Source organism: Manis pentadactyla, chromosome 4 (genome assembly GCF_030020395.1).
Source record: "Manis pentadactyla isolate mManPen7 chromosome 4, mManPen7.hap1, whole genome shotgun sequence".
Taxonomy (NCBI): domain Eukaryota; kingdom Metazoa; phylum Chordata; class Mammalia; order Pholidota; family Manidae; genus Manis; species Manis pentadactyla.
Window position 1 is genome coordinate 179,926,060 of NC_080022.1, and position 21,136 is coordinate 179,947,195.

At 35.7% G+C, this 21,136-nt stretch overlaps 1 protein-coding gene across 7 annotated transcripts in view; it reads right to left on the bottom strand.

The window, feature by feature from the left end:
• Window positions 1–20,762, bottom strand: part of ABCA5 (ATP binding cassette subfamily A member 5) — a 67,525-nt gene extending 46,763 nt beyond the window's left edge. For 2 of the 7 annotated variants that reach the window (XM_057501653.1, XM_057501654.1), the window contains exons 1-9: window positions 20,611–20,761; window positions 10,338–10,375; window positions 10,091–10,207; window positions 8,808–9,012; window positions 6,708–6,869; window positions 5,714–5,802; window positions 4,006–4,235; window positions 2,332–2,473; window positions 1,186–1,374 (exon numbers count right to left, since the gene is read on the bottom strand). In XM_057501653.1, coding sequence (XP_057357636.1) covers window positions 1,186–1,374; window positions 2,332–2,473; window positions 4,006–4,235; window positions 5,714–5,802; window positions 6,708–6,869; window positions 8,808–9,012; window positions 10,091–10,207; window positions 10,338–10,352 — 1,149 coding nt within the window. In that variant the 5' untranslated portion in view covers window positions 10,353–10,375; window positions 20,611–20,761. Of the gene's footprint in view, window positions 1–1,185; window positions 1,375–2,331; window positions 2,474–4,005; window positions 4,236–5,713; window positions 5,803–6,707; window positions 6,870–8,807; window positions 9,013–10,090; window positions 10,208–10,337; window positions 10,376–14,707; window positions 14,876–19,986; window positions 20,126–20,240; window positions 20,376–20,610 lie in introns of those variants that run through there. The other 5 variants (XM_036900169.2, XM_036900168.2, XM_036900170.2 and 2 more) reach the window with 5 other exon arrangements.
• Between the last annotated feature and the right edge of the window lie 374 nt (window positions 20,763–21,136).

Here is a 21,136-nt window from a genome sequence, read left to right on the forward strand (position 1 = left end):
AACAACAATCCCTTTCTATCATCTTTAATGTTATGCTTCTAAAACTAGTATACATTCACTCAGAAGGCATTAAACCCCGTGTCATGACTATTGAATGCAATTAAAGTATGGTGTTAATACTAATGCAAACAAAAGGATTATGATCCACATGGAAATCAAACAAATTAAGTATAAGAGGATAAAACTGTGGTTAGCATCCTTAAATACTAAAAAGAGAGAAGGTACTCTGATTAACACAATTGTTATTAACACAATTATTCATAGTAGATGTATGTTATAGAGCAGAAATACACTAGATGTTAAGGCCTTATTAAATCCCAGATCTGCTATTAAGTGAATAAAGTTCAATTACATCGCTCTGGATTTCAGTCTCCTCACCTATGAAATGAAGGAGATGAATTAAATGACATTCAAAGTCCCTCCCACTTACCACAAAAACCTATGAATCTAATTTTACCTTTCTAAGTGAAGGGGTACTCTGTGAACTCTAAATGTGTAACAACAGTTCTTAGGTCTCAAGTAATTAAAATTTGTTTAACTCAACATTCATAAACAATCTATTTAAATCTCATAAATCAGAATATTCTAATCAGGCAACAGTAATAATCTTTTATATTCAACTACATTTTTTCTTCATACAGTAACCAAATTTGTTAGTTTCTTTTAAGAATTTTTCTCTTTGACCCTGACTTCCCCAGTAAAGACTAATAAAAATCAAATTTATGGATCTAAATACTACTCAGTTGAATGACTATTCCATGAAAATCCAATAACATCCACTAGGTCTATTATACAACCATGAAAATTTGCTTTGTTCTATACACAATCTTCTGCCAATCACACATCACAGATAAATTTATAATAGGCAGCAATATAACCAGGCCCATAGAGCAATCTAGATTATCTGATGCTTAAACCAGTAACTTCTAACAAACTTAATTACTGCAGTGAAAAACACTGCTGAGATATACTAAAACAAAAAGTGGAAAACTTAAAAATCAATCATATATATGAAAAACTTAAAATAATATAAAATATATTCCAGTATTCAAATATTCCTTTCCTGTGTTGAAATTTTAAAATAAATTTTTTGCACAATAAAGGTAATATTCACAGTACTGTACTATGCCACATGGAAAGACAGAGAAAGAAAATCTTGTGAAGCAAGATGGATACATTACCTACCTGTGCAATGCCAATCAGAAAAGTACACTGACAGAAGGGGCTTAGAAGCCACACTAGTGACTTTGGAAAACTTTCCATGAGGACTATCAAAAGGCCAACAAATCCAAAGGTCACAGTGACTAAAAATTCAACTATTCCCACATGTTTTGATTTTTTAAAAAGAGGTGTCAGCATTAATGCAAAGAATACCTAAAAAATATAAATATTAAGGTTAATGTTTTTATATATACTGGTATAAAACCAAAATTAATCCTGGCTTATGAAAGAAGTTATTTTCATGGGAATATATATCATTAAAGTAATTAATTTCTAAATGTTATAGTAGGATATTTTATTTTCATACAAACTAGTGATATATACAAAAATTTTAAGCTGAAAAATTTTAAATCTCTATCTAAAGGATAGGCAAATATGACCACCTCCACACTGCAGAAACAATAGACAACCCTGTTTCTGCAGTAAGCTATGAACATATGTGACCAGAACAACCTATCAACAAGCTTTTAAATACAGAACCCATCTTTTAAACTTCATGGTGTTGATAAGATACAAAACCAGTTCATTATATATACAAGTACATGAATTATTTGCAAATTACCATGTTAAAGAGCAGGAGTGATAGTCAAAACATTAAACAACTGGTAGAGCACAGGCATATAAGCCAATCAGAATAGAAACTGGAGCCACTAAAACAAAGGCTGGTCATTAACAGCCAGCATTCAGCCAATATACCAAATGAATGTCAACACTGCCAAAGAGCTGTATTTTACAAAGACATATCTTTATACATCATCATCCTGTAACATAAATTAACCTGAAACAGTCAGCATCTCATGAAAACAAAGGGTGGAAAAAGTTTGGTACTGGACATCTTAATTACACATGACTATATGAAGGTAAGTAAAAGACAGACTCAGACATGTGAAATACATCGTATGAAAACAAGTTAAATTTAAACCTGAAACAATTTTGCACCTTTTCTAAAAACATGGAGGCACAAGGATGCTATATACCAGCCATTTATCAGTAACCTAGTAACAATCTTTCATGGGAAATCAAATGTAAATAAACCATAGAATAAGGCTTTTTCTGTATTAATCAACTGTTTGGGCAGTTCTTTATCTCATTTCAAGTATAGATACTTACGGATGATAATCCATACAGGAAAAAAAGTAGAAATACCACAATGCAGCTACTTCGAGGGAATAACGAAGAAGCTGTTGCAATAACTGCCATAAGAAGGGACATCAGAAAAATCAAACTCATATACAGAAGAACCCAGGAAAGCCTAGAATGAGAATACAAATGCATTTGTGGCTAAATGTATAGTCTTTAACAGTTAAAAAATCATTTCAAACAACACTTAGGCCTATAATTGTAGTCATTCTTAAAGTTAAGCCAATCTATTCATTTCCATATGTTCATGTACTGAAAATTAATGCTATTATGAGTAATTAAAAATACAGTATTGGCTAAGTTATAGGTAAAAGGATAATCTGAAAGAATAAAATGGTGATTATCTTCCCATGAGTTAAAAAAAAAAAAACTTTGCGAACTAATAGCAATTCATGATTATTTTAAATCTGATTCTCTCAAAAGTTCAATAATGTGTAACACTTCTAATTTTCTTAAAATACAGGTTTAATGACTGACAATTTTCTTTATGGCATCTGGTACTTTAAACAACAGACTGCTTTCCTAGTAAACAACATAATTACTATCATTTTACACAATGTGAGATCAAGACCAACAATGGATTCACTACATTCAAAATCTCTCCTCAAATCAGAGCTCAATGGAATTGCTAGAGCAGTGTTTTTTTCCAAGTTAGCAGGTCATGATTTAATGTACACTACCACAAAATCACTGAAACAGGGTTAAATGTTAGCCCTTAATTACCAAAACTGAATCCATCATTATACAAAGAGGCAAAATTGAGGCACTGAGAGACTGATTTGACTAAATTCTTCGAGCTACAGTTTCCTCACAAGGTACTTTAAAAAACAAATGCATAAATGCATCTTTAAAACTAATCACTGCTAAAATGACAGAAGAAAAGAAAATGAGCAAAGAAAATAGGTTACACATGACTTCATTATGTGAAGTGCTACAATTGTTGCTTTGGATTAAATGGAGTAAAATTTGTAAAATGGACTATAATTGCAAATCACAGGAACAGTATTAACTGTTCCCCAAAAATGAGGTAAAAATAAATTTTCATACTACATAATGGGAAAAGTAAGGAAAATGCACCCCTCTATAAAACTATCATTGTACAAAAATGCTGATACATCAAAGCTCACTTGTGACAACATATTTTTTCATTTGTTTCTCTATAAATTATTTGTATATTTTCACATTAATTCACACAAGTAATTTTTTCTCCTGGAAAACAAAAAAGCCCCTATACTACATACACAAACTACAATCATTTTAATTAAATTCTTAATAACACATATATGCTATGATACTTGGGGAAGACTGTAACAGGCAATGATTTCTAACTTTCCAAGATCTCATATATTCTATGCACTGATATATATGGACCACAACTCATCGATTCAAACAGAATGTGAAATAAAACTTAAAAATATAATATCAATATGAGCTTTCCAAATCCCACTTCCCATTTGTTAAAACAAGCCAATCAATTGCTGATGTTTCCTGACTGGTTTCCAGTTTCAACACAAAGGCATCATTGTTAAGAAAACCAGAATCAGCCATCTCCTAGTCAGGTGAATATCAAAATTACAATTCAGAATGTTTGTATATTTAATACAATTATTAATCATATTAAATAATAAACTTTTAATAACATACCAAAAAGCAGTATCATGAAGTCCCATTATCTTTAAAAACTCTTTTAACTTTTTCTCTTTTTCTGCTACAATATGAATTGCCAAAAAGTATCCGAAAGGTGAAAATGCTATAACCAGGTATATTAAAATTACTCCACGGGGAAAGGTATCTATTTCTACAACAGTGGTTTCTCCCATAATAACAGCTTTAGTTGACTCCAGCTCCCTCCAAAAAGAAACATTGGTCTTCAACTGTAATTAGAAAATGTGAGCACATTAAATTAACTTAATTTTGACATAGCCCCTAATAAAAATGTGCAAATTATACTCCTGAATTTATTCAATAACCTAGTCCAAATACAATCCTCAAAAATCCTAAAATAAAGTGACTGACCCCAATATCATGAAACAGCATACATAATTACTTTTATCCATTCAACTTTAAAGACTTAAGTTGGGAAGTATATAAATTTTGGTTAAACAATTTGACAAAGAAAATAAAATTGCACAATTATCATCTTAAGCAGACAATCATGTGCATCTTAGCAAAAATATGCATTTTAAAACTGAGGAATTAAGGAATGATTATCAGTACCATGAAAGAACAACTCTCTTTTAAGTGTTCTTTTGAATAGTATCTCCTATTCTTTTAAAATCTATACATGGAGCTCATACAGATAGAATAATAAAACTATACATGCCATGATAATCCACCTACTATTTAATTAAATGTATAAAATGAGATCTGCTCTGCCTGTTCATCCAGTGCGGTCTGGGTTGTGGATGCCTAAGGTCTTTGGCCAAAACCCAAGTATTATAACACCATCAATGTGATATATCCTATACATCAGTGTCTCTACCTTAAACTTCTGTATTATTGAATTTCTGTAATATTACATATCTATAATACATTTATACCATGTTGTGAGAGTTTATAAGACAGTTTTACATATATCCTCTCATTTGGTTCTTACAACAACCCTGTAAAGAAAAGCATTATTACTGCAGTCATTTTACTACATAGCTATCTAACAACTAACAGAGACAAGTCTCCTGTTCTAGGGGTCCTGTTTATTTCTACTAAAATGTGAAACACTGGATCAGGTCTAAGCATGTTTTTAGAACATAACTGTTACATTTATACACAATCCTAACAGCAATATAGTATTAAAACAGAATTAGAAGACAAAAAGCCACAGTTTGAAATAGCTTTTCCACTAAGCAACTGAGTTTTGGAAAGTCACTTAATCAATGTATGCTTCAGTTTCATACACAAACTAGAGATAATAACAACACCAAACTCAAAGGGTAAAGGTTAAAAAGATACACATTAGTATCTAACTTAGAAACAATGTTTGGTAAGTAATTAATATTAAAAAATAAAATCTACTATGATTAAGATATACTCTTTTCAACTAAGTTATTTTTATTCAAGGGAAAAAGTCTGCAAATGTAGATATTTCATACATATTACCTATAGTCAACACAGATACAATAAGACAAACAGAATGCTGAATCATAGAATTAGAAACTGTCAAATAATAGGTTTCAAAAAATATTAAATCAGAATATATGACTTCTTGCTTATCTTTTTTTTCTTAAAGGAGTTCCAGTAAGGTATGTATTTTGTACATTTGATGGAAGTCAAACTAAATCCTACTGTAAAGACGTAACAGTATAACTGTTAAAAATATGCTTTGACCTTCTTGGTCTACCTTTATCATATTTACCTGTATAATGGCAGCATCTATGGATGCTTGTAAAACTGCGAATCCTGAGGACCAGTACTGAGCAGCCTCACATGATTTTGAACAGCCAGCTATGGGGGAAAAATGTGAGACACAGATTTTGCACAACATGCACGTGCTTTCTTGTAAAGATAACAGGTGGAGGGTTAGCAAACGTTAATAATTCAAATAATAATGAATTATTAATATAATTCATCCATCTCTATGGGGCAAAAGAAAATAACTCCCCTTCTAAAGCAAACAGTATCTATCCCATTCCTGATTGTTCTGAGATTTTGAAATTAAGCAGTTATATGTGTAAGGACATTGAGTGGTAAATGCACACAAATGAAAAGAAATAAATTAACTATAAGCATAGTTATTTAAAGTAAATCGCTTTTTTGTTTTAAGGTAAGTCATTCTACAATGACTTATCAGATTCAAAGCACTTTCAGACAACTCCAGATTAAGAGAACAGGAAAAAAAATAATTTCTGTAAGGGCTTTTTGGAATCAAGTCATAAATTCAGTACTTAGTGTAGTGACTTTTATACTGTTCAATAAATGTTTGTGGTTAATAATATCTTATCACAGGTTTATGCATTGAAGACAGTTTTCCATGTTTCAATAATAAAACTAACAAAGTTCACTGGTGGAAGACACTGAAATTAAGTTAAAGATATATAATATACTGTATGTGAAAACAATTACGAGGGGGGGAACAGATTTAGAAAGTCAGCAATTTTGCTTTATGTTACTGTAATTGATATATGTAAATGATTAAAATTAAAATGTTATATAAAATTTTCTTTTATATTATACATGCACATGTAGACAGATATTTGTATATACACATACTTTTATTCTACATTTCAGTTTTCTTTTCCTATAATTGAAAATATCCATCAAATTTTGGATACAAACTAAAGGCAACAAAGACATGCACTTAATTGACTTCCAATGATTATTTTTCAATGCATATATTTAGGGCTATTTACCTCTTGAATCCATATAAATAGAAGACACGGGAATCATATCAGGAAAAAAATGAAGTTCATAAGACATGAAGTCTTTGAAAACCACACCTACAAAGTTGCTGGACTTAGAAAGACTGGATGCTAGTAATTCCTTTTCATTTGTATATTCTTCAGTAATTATGACTGCAAAATATTATAACAATATAGTTTACTCACAATTTAAAAGTTTACTGTAACACAATAGACCAAATTTAGCATATTTGATTAATGTAATATTTTATAGGCACTTCTGTTTTATTCTCCAACTTCTTAGAAATGAATAGTCATTCTAAAAAAATACTAAACACTAATTAATAAAATGGTACAATTTTGTAGACACTATTTTCAGCTATCATCTGATTACATAAATTATGTGTCACCATAATACATGTTATTAATATAAGTACAGTGTATACTTTATTTGCACTATGTGCAGTTCACTTATCTATTTCAAAGTTAAAATTACAGAAATAAATAGCTCTTTGATAAGTTCAAATATTTCTTCTTATGAAGAAAATGCCATAATCCTTCTCAGAAACCAAATATGTACTTTAGTAACTGTGACCAACTCTTCCTTGAATAAAAATTGCCATTTAAACCCAATATTGTTTGTTCCTTTCTTAGTATATGGAGAAAATGATGTTATCATCACTCAGCTTCCTTTTACATCAGATATTCCTAATTTTTAAATATTTTCTTAAATTTTATTTACAAGCAATTAGTCTTCACCTCAGATGCTTTAGAATGTGTGGTGAAATGGAAAGAATATAAGATTAGTACTTAACTTAGTGATTAATAGCTTTGTAAGCAAAGGCAAGCAATTTAATTCTCCGAACTTTAGTATTCTCATCCACAATACCTAGCTGATGACACTCAATTGTTTAGATACAAACATGAAAATGCCCTGTAAATTATAAAATATTACTTAAATATTAATTATTATAATTTTCTAGATCTTTAAGGTGGACATGGAACTTCAGGATTGATCTGAATAAAGAGGGTGTTAGTTCAACATCCTACCAGTCATATTACCAAACATGTATGTATATCTCCCTCTCAGACAGTTCTGTGGTTAAAAACACAGAACTTTAAGAAAAATCTATAAATATTTCTACTATTTGGGTATTTAAGTTAATATACATTGACTGGGGTTTCCTTGGTGCATATGCCTTTCTCCAAATCAGAATTTTCAAAGAATTTCCTTGTCAACATTTCTGATCTGTTTCTTTAGCTGGCAGACTAAATTCTCATGGCTACCCATGCTACTTGTCTTTAATATGATAAACCAACAATGCCAATAAGATATGTGCTTGATAAAAAATATTAAATAGTAGTAAGCCAGAAAGAAAACAATGGGTAAAAAAATTATTTGGCTCCTCAGAGTATAATCATCTATTCAGTGATGCATTATCCAATATTGTGATGACACCGGCTAGAAGTTCATCACAACTCTTCTACATCAGATAACATAGTAATCGGCTATTTTCTACAATTCAGTATTTCATTAAATCAATCATCACAGTATAAATATTTCTGTTACTTTATCCTCTCACAACCAGTTTAGGCTCATTAATACCTCATTGTTTACACTGCTCACTAGTCCATTTCTTTCTAAGAAATACAAACTTAAGAAAAACAGACCTCGGTACCCAGCCATAGTCATAGTCTCAAAGCTAAGGGCTTCTTCAGTTTACACCATACACCTCCATAACTAGCCATGGCAATCTGAAAAGATTACTGCTTTATAATCTTTATCACATATTTCTAGCTTCTTAATTATCATGAGTCAAAAACAAATAAATAGTCTTTCAAATGGTTGAAACTGTACATATTTTATAAATGGTCTAATAATTACATATAAAATGCTAAAACATATAAAATATGCTTCCTATTACCAAGAACAGTAAGCTTTCACAAGAAACATAAGGCACAGAATTAAATGATTTTAATATTTTATAAAACCACACTTGGGTGAAGGTACATTTCTCTAAGTTAAGAATGTCATTCGCTCAATGAAGCAAGCAGAAAAATAACGAGAAGGTTTTCTGTTACAGATAGAATACATATAGAAGCTCACAATACCATCAAGAAGGTCATCAGTGGTAACTTTTTGCATGATGTTTCTTGTAGTATTAGTCACTGGAGTATATCCAAGGATTAGGTTAGAGAGGATAGATTTGTCCATAGGATTAAGTTCTATATCAGGCACTTCTTCATATTTCTTATTTGGATGCATCATGCTAATTAATATTAACCAAAATAAAAAAAATAGTGGAAAAAGAATTTCCTATAATAAAGGACACAAACAAAATAATTACAAAATGTAACAGTGGCAAGAGTCATCAAGATTTCTATGCAAATAATATAACTAATACTAAGAAAAGGCATGAGGAATTTTGATCTCCATTCTTCAGTAGAAAAAATAAAAACAATTCTATCCTAAAAGAAATATTGTGCTGAGCATCTCACCTAATGCAACAGACATATTAGACAATTTTTCCTTTACATTTAATTTTACTGAAATATTTTAAAATTCAAGTCACACAGTAAATTAAAATGACACAAAAGCTAATGTTTAAACATCTTAGATTACTAATGAAAAACATAAAAATAAATTTACTTATATAACTATTTAAATTAACTTACCAAACATCCTTAATAGGGATCACCATAAAAATGTCATTATTCAATTCTGAACTAAAACTCATGCTTTAATTATACCTAAATTTCTATTATTAAAATCAAACTCTATTAAGTTCAATAATCAGCTTTTATAGCAATGAGCTATTTATTGTTTTATCTTGCTGTTCAACTGTTCTGCTGGCTTCAGAAGAAGATGATCATTAGATTTTCATCACTTAAAATTATTAACTAGTTAGCCAGAATTCTTACGTTCTTTTACATTTTAAGGTAATGTATGATTGGGAACAAATATGTGACATAATTTTAGTAATTTGGGGCAATTCAATCCAGAGTCTAAAAGATGAGGGGTCATGGAATAAACTATAATGCTCCACGATAAATTGAGTAATATTCCACAAAGTTATCTGTGGAATTTTTTTCACTATGAAGCTTGGGAAATGTATGCCTAAAACTTCAAAATTAAGTGCTGATATTAGAAATTAAATACATTTAGAAATCATTATTTAACTTCTTAACATTTAGAAAATATTACATAACTTAGGTATTTTTCTTGGCTATCACAAGTTTTACTTCAAAGCAAATTAAAGGGACCTAAGGATATAAAATTATAATAAAAATGTATCCTGCAAAATAAATCATCTCTTAAAGATGCAACATAACAACACAAAGTAAACACAAAATTTCTTAGGCAACAAAGCATGAGAAAGAGCCATTTAACTTACCTGAACACTACTTTTTTTAGTCCTGCATTTAATTAGGTAATTTTTCAGTAGGAGTGTTCTGGTTTGTCTCCAAATTCCCACCTCCCTAATTGCAGTAGCCATGTTTTCTAGATGAGTCTGTTAAAGGGGAAGATTAAAAAAACTGTACTAGCACAATCAAGCACATGCCATTTTTAATGGCAAAAACAGACATGTTTTCGGTCTCAGGTTAGACAGAGGTAAACATACTGCAAGCTGTCTCTCCTACCTGGACAGAATGCATGGAACAGCAGCAGTATGAAGACCCTGAAAAGCAAACAGCAGCATATAAAACAAGAGGAAAACAAAATTCAATGTATCACCCCAAAACAGTGAGCTTATCACTTTTTCTCTTATAATAGAGAAAATAAAAATACTCGAAGTAGGCACCAGGGCAGAGAGAGAGAGGGAGAGGGAGGACAGAACTTCTGGCTTGAGAAATAGGAAAGGGAAGTCGTCTGCTCAGGAAGAATGGGGAATTACTCAATTTTTTTTTTCTTTTCAACATTTTCCTGTACCTCCTGTCTCTAAGCAATCAAATGAGAGCAGCAACAGATTGCAATAATGAAAGCTTAATGCAGCCAAAACTCTGAGGCAGGGGAACCTTTCTCTCTGGTAAGTGGAGCTCCAGTTCCAAGAAGGTATGGCCAAATCGCACTGCTTTCTTCTCTATCTCCGCTCCCAGGCCCTGAAGGCAATAAATGCGGTTGCAGAAGTATGTGGCTTGATGGGGCAAAATAAACCCTAGTTTTCTGGCTGAAGGATAGAAAAGAGGAGCCACAGAGAATCAGAAAGAACCAGGGAAAGCAAATAAAAAGAAGAGCTCAGGAAAGCAACACAATAAAGTTATTTATTAACTCCTAGACTAACCTCCAAGTAAGGCATCTGTGGATCTAATCCTATTCTGTGTACCGAAGACTTGACGAACTGAACAGACAGACCACTGCCCAGATCCAGAACAGTCACTGGGTGGCACACACTGAAACTGCACTACAAAGGCTTTTGAAAACTAAAGTGAAATTAGAACCACAGCTCAAAGAATGTGGGTGGAAACTTGTAACTGGAACCTAACCAGGTCGATGGCATGCTAAAAGAAAACAGCAACACTCTATAAGATTAAAACAAAACTCAAAGTCTCATAGGATCCAAAATTACTGAGCAAATGAAGCATGTAGGCCTCTGTGAAGAAGGGAAACTCAACAGATGCCAAAGATTTTGGAATTAGCTGACAAAATTTTAAAACAGCTATTTAAAAAGTGCTCCAGCAAACAATGGCAAGCACTCTTGAAACAATTAAAAACAGAAAATCTCAGCAAAGGAACAAGCAATAAAGTAGCACTAAATAGAAATTTTAGAACAGGAAAACCCAACAGCAAATAAATAAAACCCAGGGAACAGGCTCGAAAGCAGAATGGAGACAACAGAAAAAGGGTCAGTGAACTTAATAGGTCCATAAAAACTGTCCATTCTGAACAAGAGAAAGAAAAAAGATTTTTAAAAAAATTAACAGTGTCTCAGAGAACCATGGGTTAGTAACAAAGGTCTGATCTTCATATTACCAGAGTCCCAGGAGGGAAAAAAAGTGTTAATGCTAAAAAAACATTTATGACTGAAAACTGCCCAAATTTATCAAGAGATAAAAATCTCCAGGTATCAAGAGGCTTGTGAATCCCAAACAGGATAAACCAAAGAAAATCCACACCCATACACATCATAATCAAACTGCTAAAAATTAAAGACAATGAAAAATCTTGAAAGCTGTCAGAAAATAACTAGGCATTACCTACAGGGGAATCATGAGTTGAATGGGAGCAGATTTCTCCTAAGAAACTCTGTGGTGAAACTGTGACACTCATACACTGCTGGTAGGACTGCAAAATGGTTCAGCTGCTGAGGAAAACAATTTGGCAGCTCCCCAAAAAGTTAAACATGGAATCACCATAAGATCCCACTGTCCCACTTTTAGACATATACCCTAAAGAACTGAAAACAGAGACTCAAACAAGGGCATGCTCAAGCAAGTTCACAGCAGCACTACTCATAATTGCCAAATGCCCATGAATAGATGAATAAACAAACTTATATACAATGAAATATTTGGCCATAAAAAGGAATGAAGTACTAACAGATGCTATGACATGGATGAACATCCAAAACATCATGCTAAGTGAAAGAAGCCAGGCACAAAAGGTCAAAAATATTATGTAATTCCATGTATATGAAATTTCCATAATATATAAATCCATAAAAATGGAATGTAGATTGGTGGTTGCCAGAGGCTAAAGGGAGAGAATGAGAAGAAACTGCTTAATGAGCAAGGGGTTTTACTTTGGAGTGATGGAAATGAATTTCCTCTCTCTCTTTGTGTATATATATATATATATATGTATATATATATATATATATATATATAGATATAGATATATACACACACACACATATACATATACATGTATATACATATATATTTTTTTAGCTGTATTAACCTGAATCACAGGTTGCATCCCACTTCCAGTGTAAATTTACCCTGTGGAGGTCCCTGGAGCCCTTTTTGCCAGTGGACCTGTAGGGGCTACCTCAGTTTTTCAGAAAGGTTACATTAAAGCTGAACTCCAAAGAGAAGTGGCCAGTGTCTCAGATGCAATCTCTGTGGTCCCTATTCCAATCTGCTTAACCCAGTGACTCAGACTCTACAGACCAGGAAGTAATGAGAGGGCAGCCTGGAGGAGACAATGGAAATGCCCTGTTAAAGGTTTTTCCACAGCAATTTTTACTGCCTTGTTTTACATAAACCTATTTGATGGGGGCCACTGGTGTGACTCTTTCCAAAATAAGAACAATTTATTTCAAACTGGTGACCATCTCCACCTAGATAAAAAAGTGGGCAACTTTTTAGAGCAGCTTGTCTTGCCCAAGGAAGTAAATATATAGAATTAAAGTTTGGATTAAAAAAGCATCCTCTTTATATGCACAGAAAATTTTTTTAAATTAACAATGGGATTATAGACACCTTTTATTTTCTTTGTGCTTTTCTCTATTTTTTCAATTTTTTCATTCATACATGTTACATGTTAAATAGTAAAAAAAAGTAATTACACAACTAGACACACTGTAAAAATAACAAACGAGTACATTAAAAACAGCAAAACTAATCAATAACGGAGGACTCATTAAAAATAAATTCTTTCAACAGCCTCACTAATGTGTTATCAGATTCAGTAAAGAATTGATAATCATCTCTAGGCCAAAAAGAAATAAACAAATAAGAAAAAAAAGAAGTTCATTCAAGGTTGATTCGCTACAGAAGACACACACAGGAACATTAACCAGTACAGCAAGAATATTCTCAAGTTACCCAAAACACATCGACTTAGTGGTCACCACTGAATTACTCGTTTGGATTGAATGCCACATGCTTTTCATTTTTAGAAAACCGGCCTCTCATAAAGTAGCTAAAGGACTCACAATATTTTTCCTTCTTTGAGAACTGCTCACTGAACTCAGGGTTCAAAGTTTATGAACCTTTGCACCCACCCCACCCCTAGTCAGGGCTTTCTGAAGCAGGACAGCCCTCCTCACCTCCAACATCCCTTGAGCCACACAGGCCACCACCACAAGCACCTCCACTGCTACCCCTGAGCGGCATCTGTCATTTTCTCCCAGCAGTTTGCAATTTTTAACTAAGAGACTGGGAGTCATGGAAACTGACTAATGGAAACATTTGAGGAAGCAAGTTTATACATTCTTGGTACTAAGCTCTCCCTCAGGTGTGATGCCCATTGTGTCAGAACTTGATTTTTCTTCCTTGCAGTATGTGAAACACCCTATTATCCACCCAATATATTTTATTTTTACTTTAGCTAGCCAGAATCAGATTCTACTCGGTCCAACTAAAAAGCATGTAACCAATGTAACAGTGTAATGTGTTCTGAGCTGCATGGTTAGAATAATCACAAGGATGATGGTGATTTTCGAAGTGAAGTACGGGAAAGACAAAGGGAAATGTTAAAAACAGGCTGCCTCACTCCCACAAGTAAGTGCAGAATTCCACTGCCACTAATGGGAGGGTGCAGAGGCAGATAAAAAATTGAGAACCACTGAGGTCAAGTTTTTAAAATAGCTTTAAAATAATATTCACAGGAAAATGTTTTCTATAGAAGAGAACACACAACAACGAATCAAAGTCGTCACTTCAGTGTCTATTCAGTCCTCAGTTTTATGTCATTTCCTCCAAAGCACAAAGTCCCTTCAAAAGCAAAAGGTGCACTCATGCTGTTTTCTTCCTTTTGCTCCCAAGTTCTATTCTTTAGGTAGATTTTCTTTTTCCTCATCATTTTTCCTGTCAAACCGTCTGCCACTGCACTAAGTCTCTCATCCCTTGGAGAGTACCTTTCTATTTATTGGCTAGATCATCTCATCAGTCTGACCTGGAGTGGATCCAGCCTCCTCGGTCATCCCCCTCCTCCAAAAAAGATTCACAGTCAACACAAACATAAACAGAGCTAACAACTTACTTAATATCCATAAAAATGACAACACCCCATCTACATTTTTATTGTGGTACTTTAAAAAGATTTATCATTTGAATTAAAATAATACCTTTTCAAGAAGAGGGTAAACTATCAAGTAAAATTCCAACCTTATCTCTTTATCTACTTGAGTCTGGCTGGCACAGTAGGTGCGGATACTTTATTTAGAGGCAGGGAAAACCTCAGGTGGCCGCTGACATCCAGCAGGCTGGCATTAACTGGCATTGTTTTCCCCTCCCTGAGCACACACAAAGAAAACGGGCCCAATCAGCAACTTCAAACACATTGAAAGAAACTGGAATCAGTAAACATTTATGGAAAAACAGTATCATAAAGAGGCACCAAAATCAACAAACACGGGGACTAATAATAATAATAATGCCTGAAGCAGAGTGATGAAGAGTGTGACCTCTGGAGCCAAACCAACTAAACGTGAATCAAGCATCTGCTACTTACTAGTCTGAGACCTTGAGCAAGTTATTCATCCTTTCTGTGCCTAGCTTTTCTCATCTGTAAACAGAGTAAGAATACTTCTTTTGGTTGTTAGAAGGATTAAAATTAGTATATGTAACATTGAAAATAGTTTCTGGTATACAGCAAGTAATTATACATGTTGATCACTACTCTATATAAAAGTGGTACAACTAATATCCTCAGAGAAAAAACATAGAATACCATATTCCTGAAATAAGAAAGTAATTAAGAAAAAACTACTAAGGGACTTGGAAATTAAACAGATGGATAGAAATAAAATTCTTAGGAGATGAGGTGAACAGCACCTAAGGCAAATAAGTGAGTTAGAATGAAGACTGAGTCAAGGAAATCCCCAAGAATGGCAAAAGGACAAAGAGAAAAAAAATGGAAGTATGAAATGATATCTGTTGAAGTTATGTAGGTGAGCCCATATTATGACTGACCTGAACAGATGTTTCACATATTTGTAAGCTCTAACCATGTGAAAAAGTTAAACTTCAATAACCCTGAATTTCTATCCAAGTTATTAAAATAAAACACTTGAAGAAAATTCAATTGACTTTCTTTCATGATATGAAATACTTGTGTTGGATGTCTGATTGAAAAAAATGAAACATTCTTAACAGTGATTCTTCATGAATTTTCTAATGTTCATCTAAACAGTATCCTCGAAGCTGTAGTCAGGTTTTTGTAAACTGACCCAACAATGAACCTATTTGCCCTCCTCACCCCCTACAACACACACAGTGTCTAAGCAGGCCCAATTCTCATAGGGCTAAGGGGACTAAATCAACCAAGGACTGCTCTTCACGGTAACGTGAAGTACTACTGTAAAAGATTCCTTGGAAATTATGGGTGCTTAGGAGAATACTGTGCTTCCTCTTCAAGTGTGGAGACCATACTGTCTGAGAACGTTTACGCTTTGGAGAGAAGAAAGAAAAAGAATAAAAAAGGGGTGCCTACAACTCACACTGGTGGGGTAATCACAAAAGTCCCCTTTCTCATCCATCCCCCACTGTCCTGAAAGGTTTTGAGTGGGTAAATTGGGATGAAATTTTCAAATGGGGAAGGATGTGGGAAGGCAGTGCATTCTAAACTGAAAAACTCAGCCAAAGATAAAGAGATGGTGTCTGAAATCAAACCAAATCCTCTGGGTAGGGGAATGAGATTTCCGGAAAGATGGAGATTCACTCATGAAAGCAGTGCATACAACAGCAAACAGGGCTGCAAATCAGAAATGAGGGATGGCCAACAAGGGAATATCTGTGAAGAGTTTAACTTCTCAGGTGCTTTTTCTTTCTTGAATATAAGAAAATCAGTATTTAGCACAGCTGTAAATTTCCTTTCTATACTGTAATTCCCTTTAATGATCCCAAACATGTAGCCTTATGTGGTGGCATTCAGAAGAATTAAAGGATACGTGGCAGACCCCACATTTAACATTGGTGCTAAATGGGAACAGGACCAAATATCTAGTTGTTCAATTGCTAATAGCAGAGTTCATAAGTTACGAGTGAGCTGGAAAGGTGGAGACCACCATACAACATTAAAAAGCAGCTTTTTGAGTAGACAACACATATAAGGTCTTCTTTTCTGCAACATACGATAGATGATCTTTGAAAGCACAAGTTAACAACTGAAATACAATATAAAATAATGGCATATTGTTAACAAACGGGAACTCTTTCAAAAAATTAACAATACTTGATATAATTCCAACTCAGTGTCACTAGTGTAGAACCTTTAAAACTCTTTTAATAAAGCCAATTCCTAACTGCTAAAGAACAATGATGAAGACACAGAAATGAGGGTACAAAATTATTTTTTAGAAACTTTTAAAAGTTACTTTCCATTGCCCCACAGCATTCCTAGGGAATGGATTTTTTAAATAGAGTTTTAAAGAGTAATTACGTAAGTTTAAAATACCTAATGTCGCTAGAAGTTTAATCAAATACTTAAGTTCCCTACGTAATTTCTTAAGATAAAAATAATCCTTCCTAAATCGAATAAATTGCAAGAAAATTGAAAGGCCACTAAAACTAAAGTATATCTCCCTTTTCTAATGTATTAATAATTGACTTAAAAAAGACTAGGAGTTACATAGTCCAAAATTCAGTATCAAAAATTCATTTATTAAAGAAATATTCATTGCTATATTATACGTGCTATGAAACACGATTTTACCTTTCTCAAGAAAATAGAAAGTGTACATGACCATTAGAAATAACTGTTGGAGAAAAATAATTTGTAATACAGTAGTTTTATTTCTGAGATGAATGAATGAAGATTATACCCTGTAAAATAAAATTGGGTCATCCTGACGTTCACAGCCAGCAGGTTAAGAGATATGGTCAGTCATTTCCTTAGCAAGCTTGAGAGATTTTCAGAAAGGCTCTTAGCTGAAAATGTTCCCTATCTCCAACAGATGACTGTTTGAAGTCATTGCTGGTCCACCCACTCAAGAAGAGCTGATTATCACTCCCTTGTTTCACATCTACATCCAATAAGTAAACTGCAGCTGCAGTTACCATACCGTCAGCATTATTTGTTTACATGTCTTAATCTTGAACTTCACCATGAGATCCTTGACAAGAGAGACTGCCTTATTTATCTTTGCTTCTTTACCACCAATGGTAATATTATAAGCAATAGCATCACAGTGCACACACGTTCCTTTTTCAAGGTTTACTGAGAGTCCTGACAGATCAAAGGTCTGCAAACTATGCAATGGTCCAGGTGGGTGCTAAATCCAGCTCACAGCCTGTTTCACACAGCCTGTAAACAGAGTTTTTTCACATTTTTAAATGGCTTGGTGGGGCAGAGGAATAATAATGTTTTGTGACATGTAAAAATTATATGAAATTCAAAGTCCGTGTCTTTAAATAAAGTGTTATTGGAACACAGCCATGCTCATTCACTTCCGTATTGTGTATGGCTGCGTTTGCCACAATGGCAGAGCTAAGTAATTTAAACAGAGACTATATGGCCTGCAAAACCTAAGGTATACTCCCTAACTCTTTATAGAAAAAGCTGGGTGACCCCTGTTATGGACTAAAGAAGGAAGAAAGAAGAAAAGTGGCATATTTAACATTCACTGAAGGATTTATACACCAAACATAATGGCAAAAAAAAGTTAAGATACTATCACTAACTTTGCAGGTACATAAATTTTAATATAACGTGATCTATGCAACTGGGGAAAAGAGTTTAGGAAAGAGTGGAACAGAAATTCCAGGCAGAGGAAAAAGAATGGAAAGGCTAAGTCCTCAAAAGGGCTTGACTTGTATAAAGAACAGGGATGCCATACCAGTGATAGGGCAGAGGCACAGGCAAAGTGAAATGGGCAAAGGGCACAGGTGTATGCTCTAGATGACACTGAAAAGACAGGCACCAGAAATGGGTGGTGAGATCCCTTTACACAACATCAGATGCCTTTATTTTGTGCATTCACATTTAGCACTTTATCTCTCTTCTATTTCAATTTTCAAACCTAAGAACAATTGTTTAATTGCCTGGCAAACAGCTGTTTCACTCGTCTACTCACTCACCTAATTTCCAGACCTCCAAAGCTCCCACCCACAGCATCTCTCAGATTAAAACCTTGATTCCTACTTCATTCCAGACCTTCAAAGGTTCCAACTGCAGCATCTCTCAAAGATTAAAACCTTGATTCCTACTTCAATGAGGACACTTAAGTGACCAGAAGAAATTTCCAAAATGTCCCACTATTCCTTCCATCCACCTACCTACAGCTGTGCCCAAGGCAATAATGTATTTCAACAATGTGTCATTTTTGCCTATACAGCAGATTGTTTATTAGCACTCTTAACCATACAAGCTTTAAAATAATCTGTTATTAACTATACTTTTAACTTAAGACTTATTTTTTGGAAGAAAGGGTTAGGAACCTATTTGGCAAATGACTTGAAATTCCTGCCCACCTACATACATCACTGGCTTCTCAACTAAGAAAATAAAAGGACTATAAAATTAAGCCTCTTAATACAACAGGGGATAAATTATAAATGCTCTCTTCTCCTCTAGTGTTTTAAAATATACTGAAGGTAGTGCAATAATAAAATTAAATATTAATTATCCATATTTAACCTAAATTTTATGACACTATTTCTTACTGAGTGGGGAAAATAACAATGCAATGGTGGTAACCCACACAAGTTATAGAAGCCCTTTTCTTATATATAATAGGTTCCTAAGAGCTTGTGCTATTTTTAACTTGCACACCAGTAAAGATTACAATTCAGTAGAATATTATAAAATTCTTTTATGCGATCATCCTCTCCATTTAACTCGAGGGCAGAAATATAAAGTGTATTCACCGTGGTACTCCTAGCATGTAGTTTAGTATCTGGAATACAAAAGACATTCAAATACACATGTAACACATTAATAAACTTGCTTTTTCCCAGAATATGTGATTTCCCTGTTCGATGGAAAATGCACATACACAGCACATATTCCAGGATTAATGCCATGTTGTTTTGATTTTAACACAAATACCCAGAGCCCTAATAATGTTCTCCTGTCCCTAAATATACGTAATAAACGATCTCTGAGCGGACTCCAAATATAGTGGATAAAGCACCATTATTTCGAGTCTGGCATCCTTGGGTTGGAATCTCAGTTCTACCTTTTTGCTTGTTGGAGATCTTAAGGAGTGACTTAACCTTTTTGTGACCTATTTTCCATTTGTTCCCAACTAGATTAAACCTCCAACCTCAAAAGGCTGCTGTCAGGATAAAACGAGATAAAACTGAGACTGGCTCACAGTTGGGAGCCAACTTTTCTCCCCTTCTGTTCTTTTAGAACGTCTTCGATAGAAAGCAAACCTGATTATCTTTATTCTTTCGTACTTACTTATTTTAAAAAGCGTATCTAAGCCTCAGGAGCACAGCAGAAACCCCCGTAAACCAGTACCGCCTCCGGCCGAGATCGGAGCCTGCAGCCTGCCCAGCTTTCCCACCAGCTGAGATGGGCTCCCGCCCGGAGCTCTTCTCGGTGTTTTGGGAACCAGCGGGTCACGAGACCTGCGCGTTCTCACCTCACTCAGCTCTCAACACGCACTGGAGCTACCAACACGAGAGCCCCGGGGAACGGCGAGCGCTAATTACCCAGGTGTTCGCAGGGAAATTTACTTCCAGAACATTTCCCCTCGCTCTCTAGCGGTGCCGATGCTGGAGACGACCGCGTCCCACCTGCAGCCGGGCGCTGGTCCCTCGGCCCCTCGGCATTCGCAGAACAACACCCCGGGGAGCGCGCCCAGCTCGCGCCCGGCAAACCCCGACCCGGGGGCTCCGTGCTCTCGGGGGCTCCGTGCTACCGGCAACTCGGCCCCCGTCGCACGCAGCCCCTTAGCCCGCGCTCCCGGCTCCCTCCCCGCCCCGCCGCCCCTCTCGCCGACCTCCCCGCCGCGGTCCCTCCTCGATGCTCCCTCCCGGAGAGCGGGGCCACCCCTCGGGCGCGCCCCGGCGCCCTCCTCACCTCAGGACCGGAGCCGCAGCGCTGTCAGGCCCGGACGCGCTCCTCCAGCGTGCACCGCGCGCGGGACGGAGCTCGGAAGTGAGCGCGCGTGCGCACCCCCGCCGCTCGGCCCCGAGCGCCCCAGCGCCGCAGGGCCGGGAGCGCGCTGAAAGCCCAGCTCTGCCGCCCGCGGAACGCCCCTGGGGGCGGAGCTCCTAGAGGACGGTCCCCGCGGACGCGCGCGCTCCCGCCGCTCGGCCCTGCGCGTCGCGGCGCAGGGTGGGCGTGCCCGGCGCCCGCGAGGGGAGCGCGCCTGGGGACGGGGCTCAGAGGGGGCGGGGCGAGCGGGAGTCTCGCGCGCCCGCCCGCCCCGCCGCCCAGCCGCAGGATCGCGGCACGAGGCTCGGTCCCCGGGCTCTCGGCACCTGGGAGCCGCCGCCACCGTGGGAACGTCGCCGCGCCTTCCCTGGAGTCCCCGTCAGAAACAGCGGGCTTGAAGTCAGGGGCTCGCGTTTTGTCCCGACCCTGCCGCCTCCTAGCGTGTGAC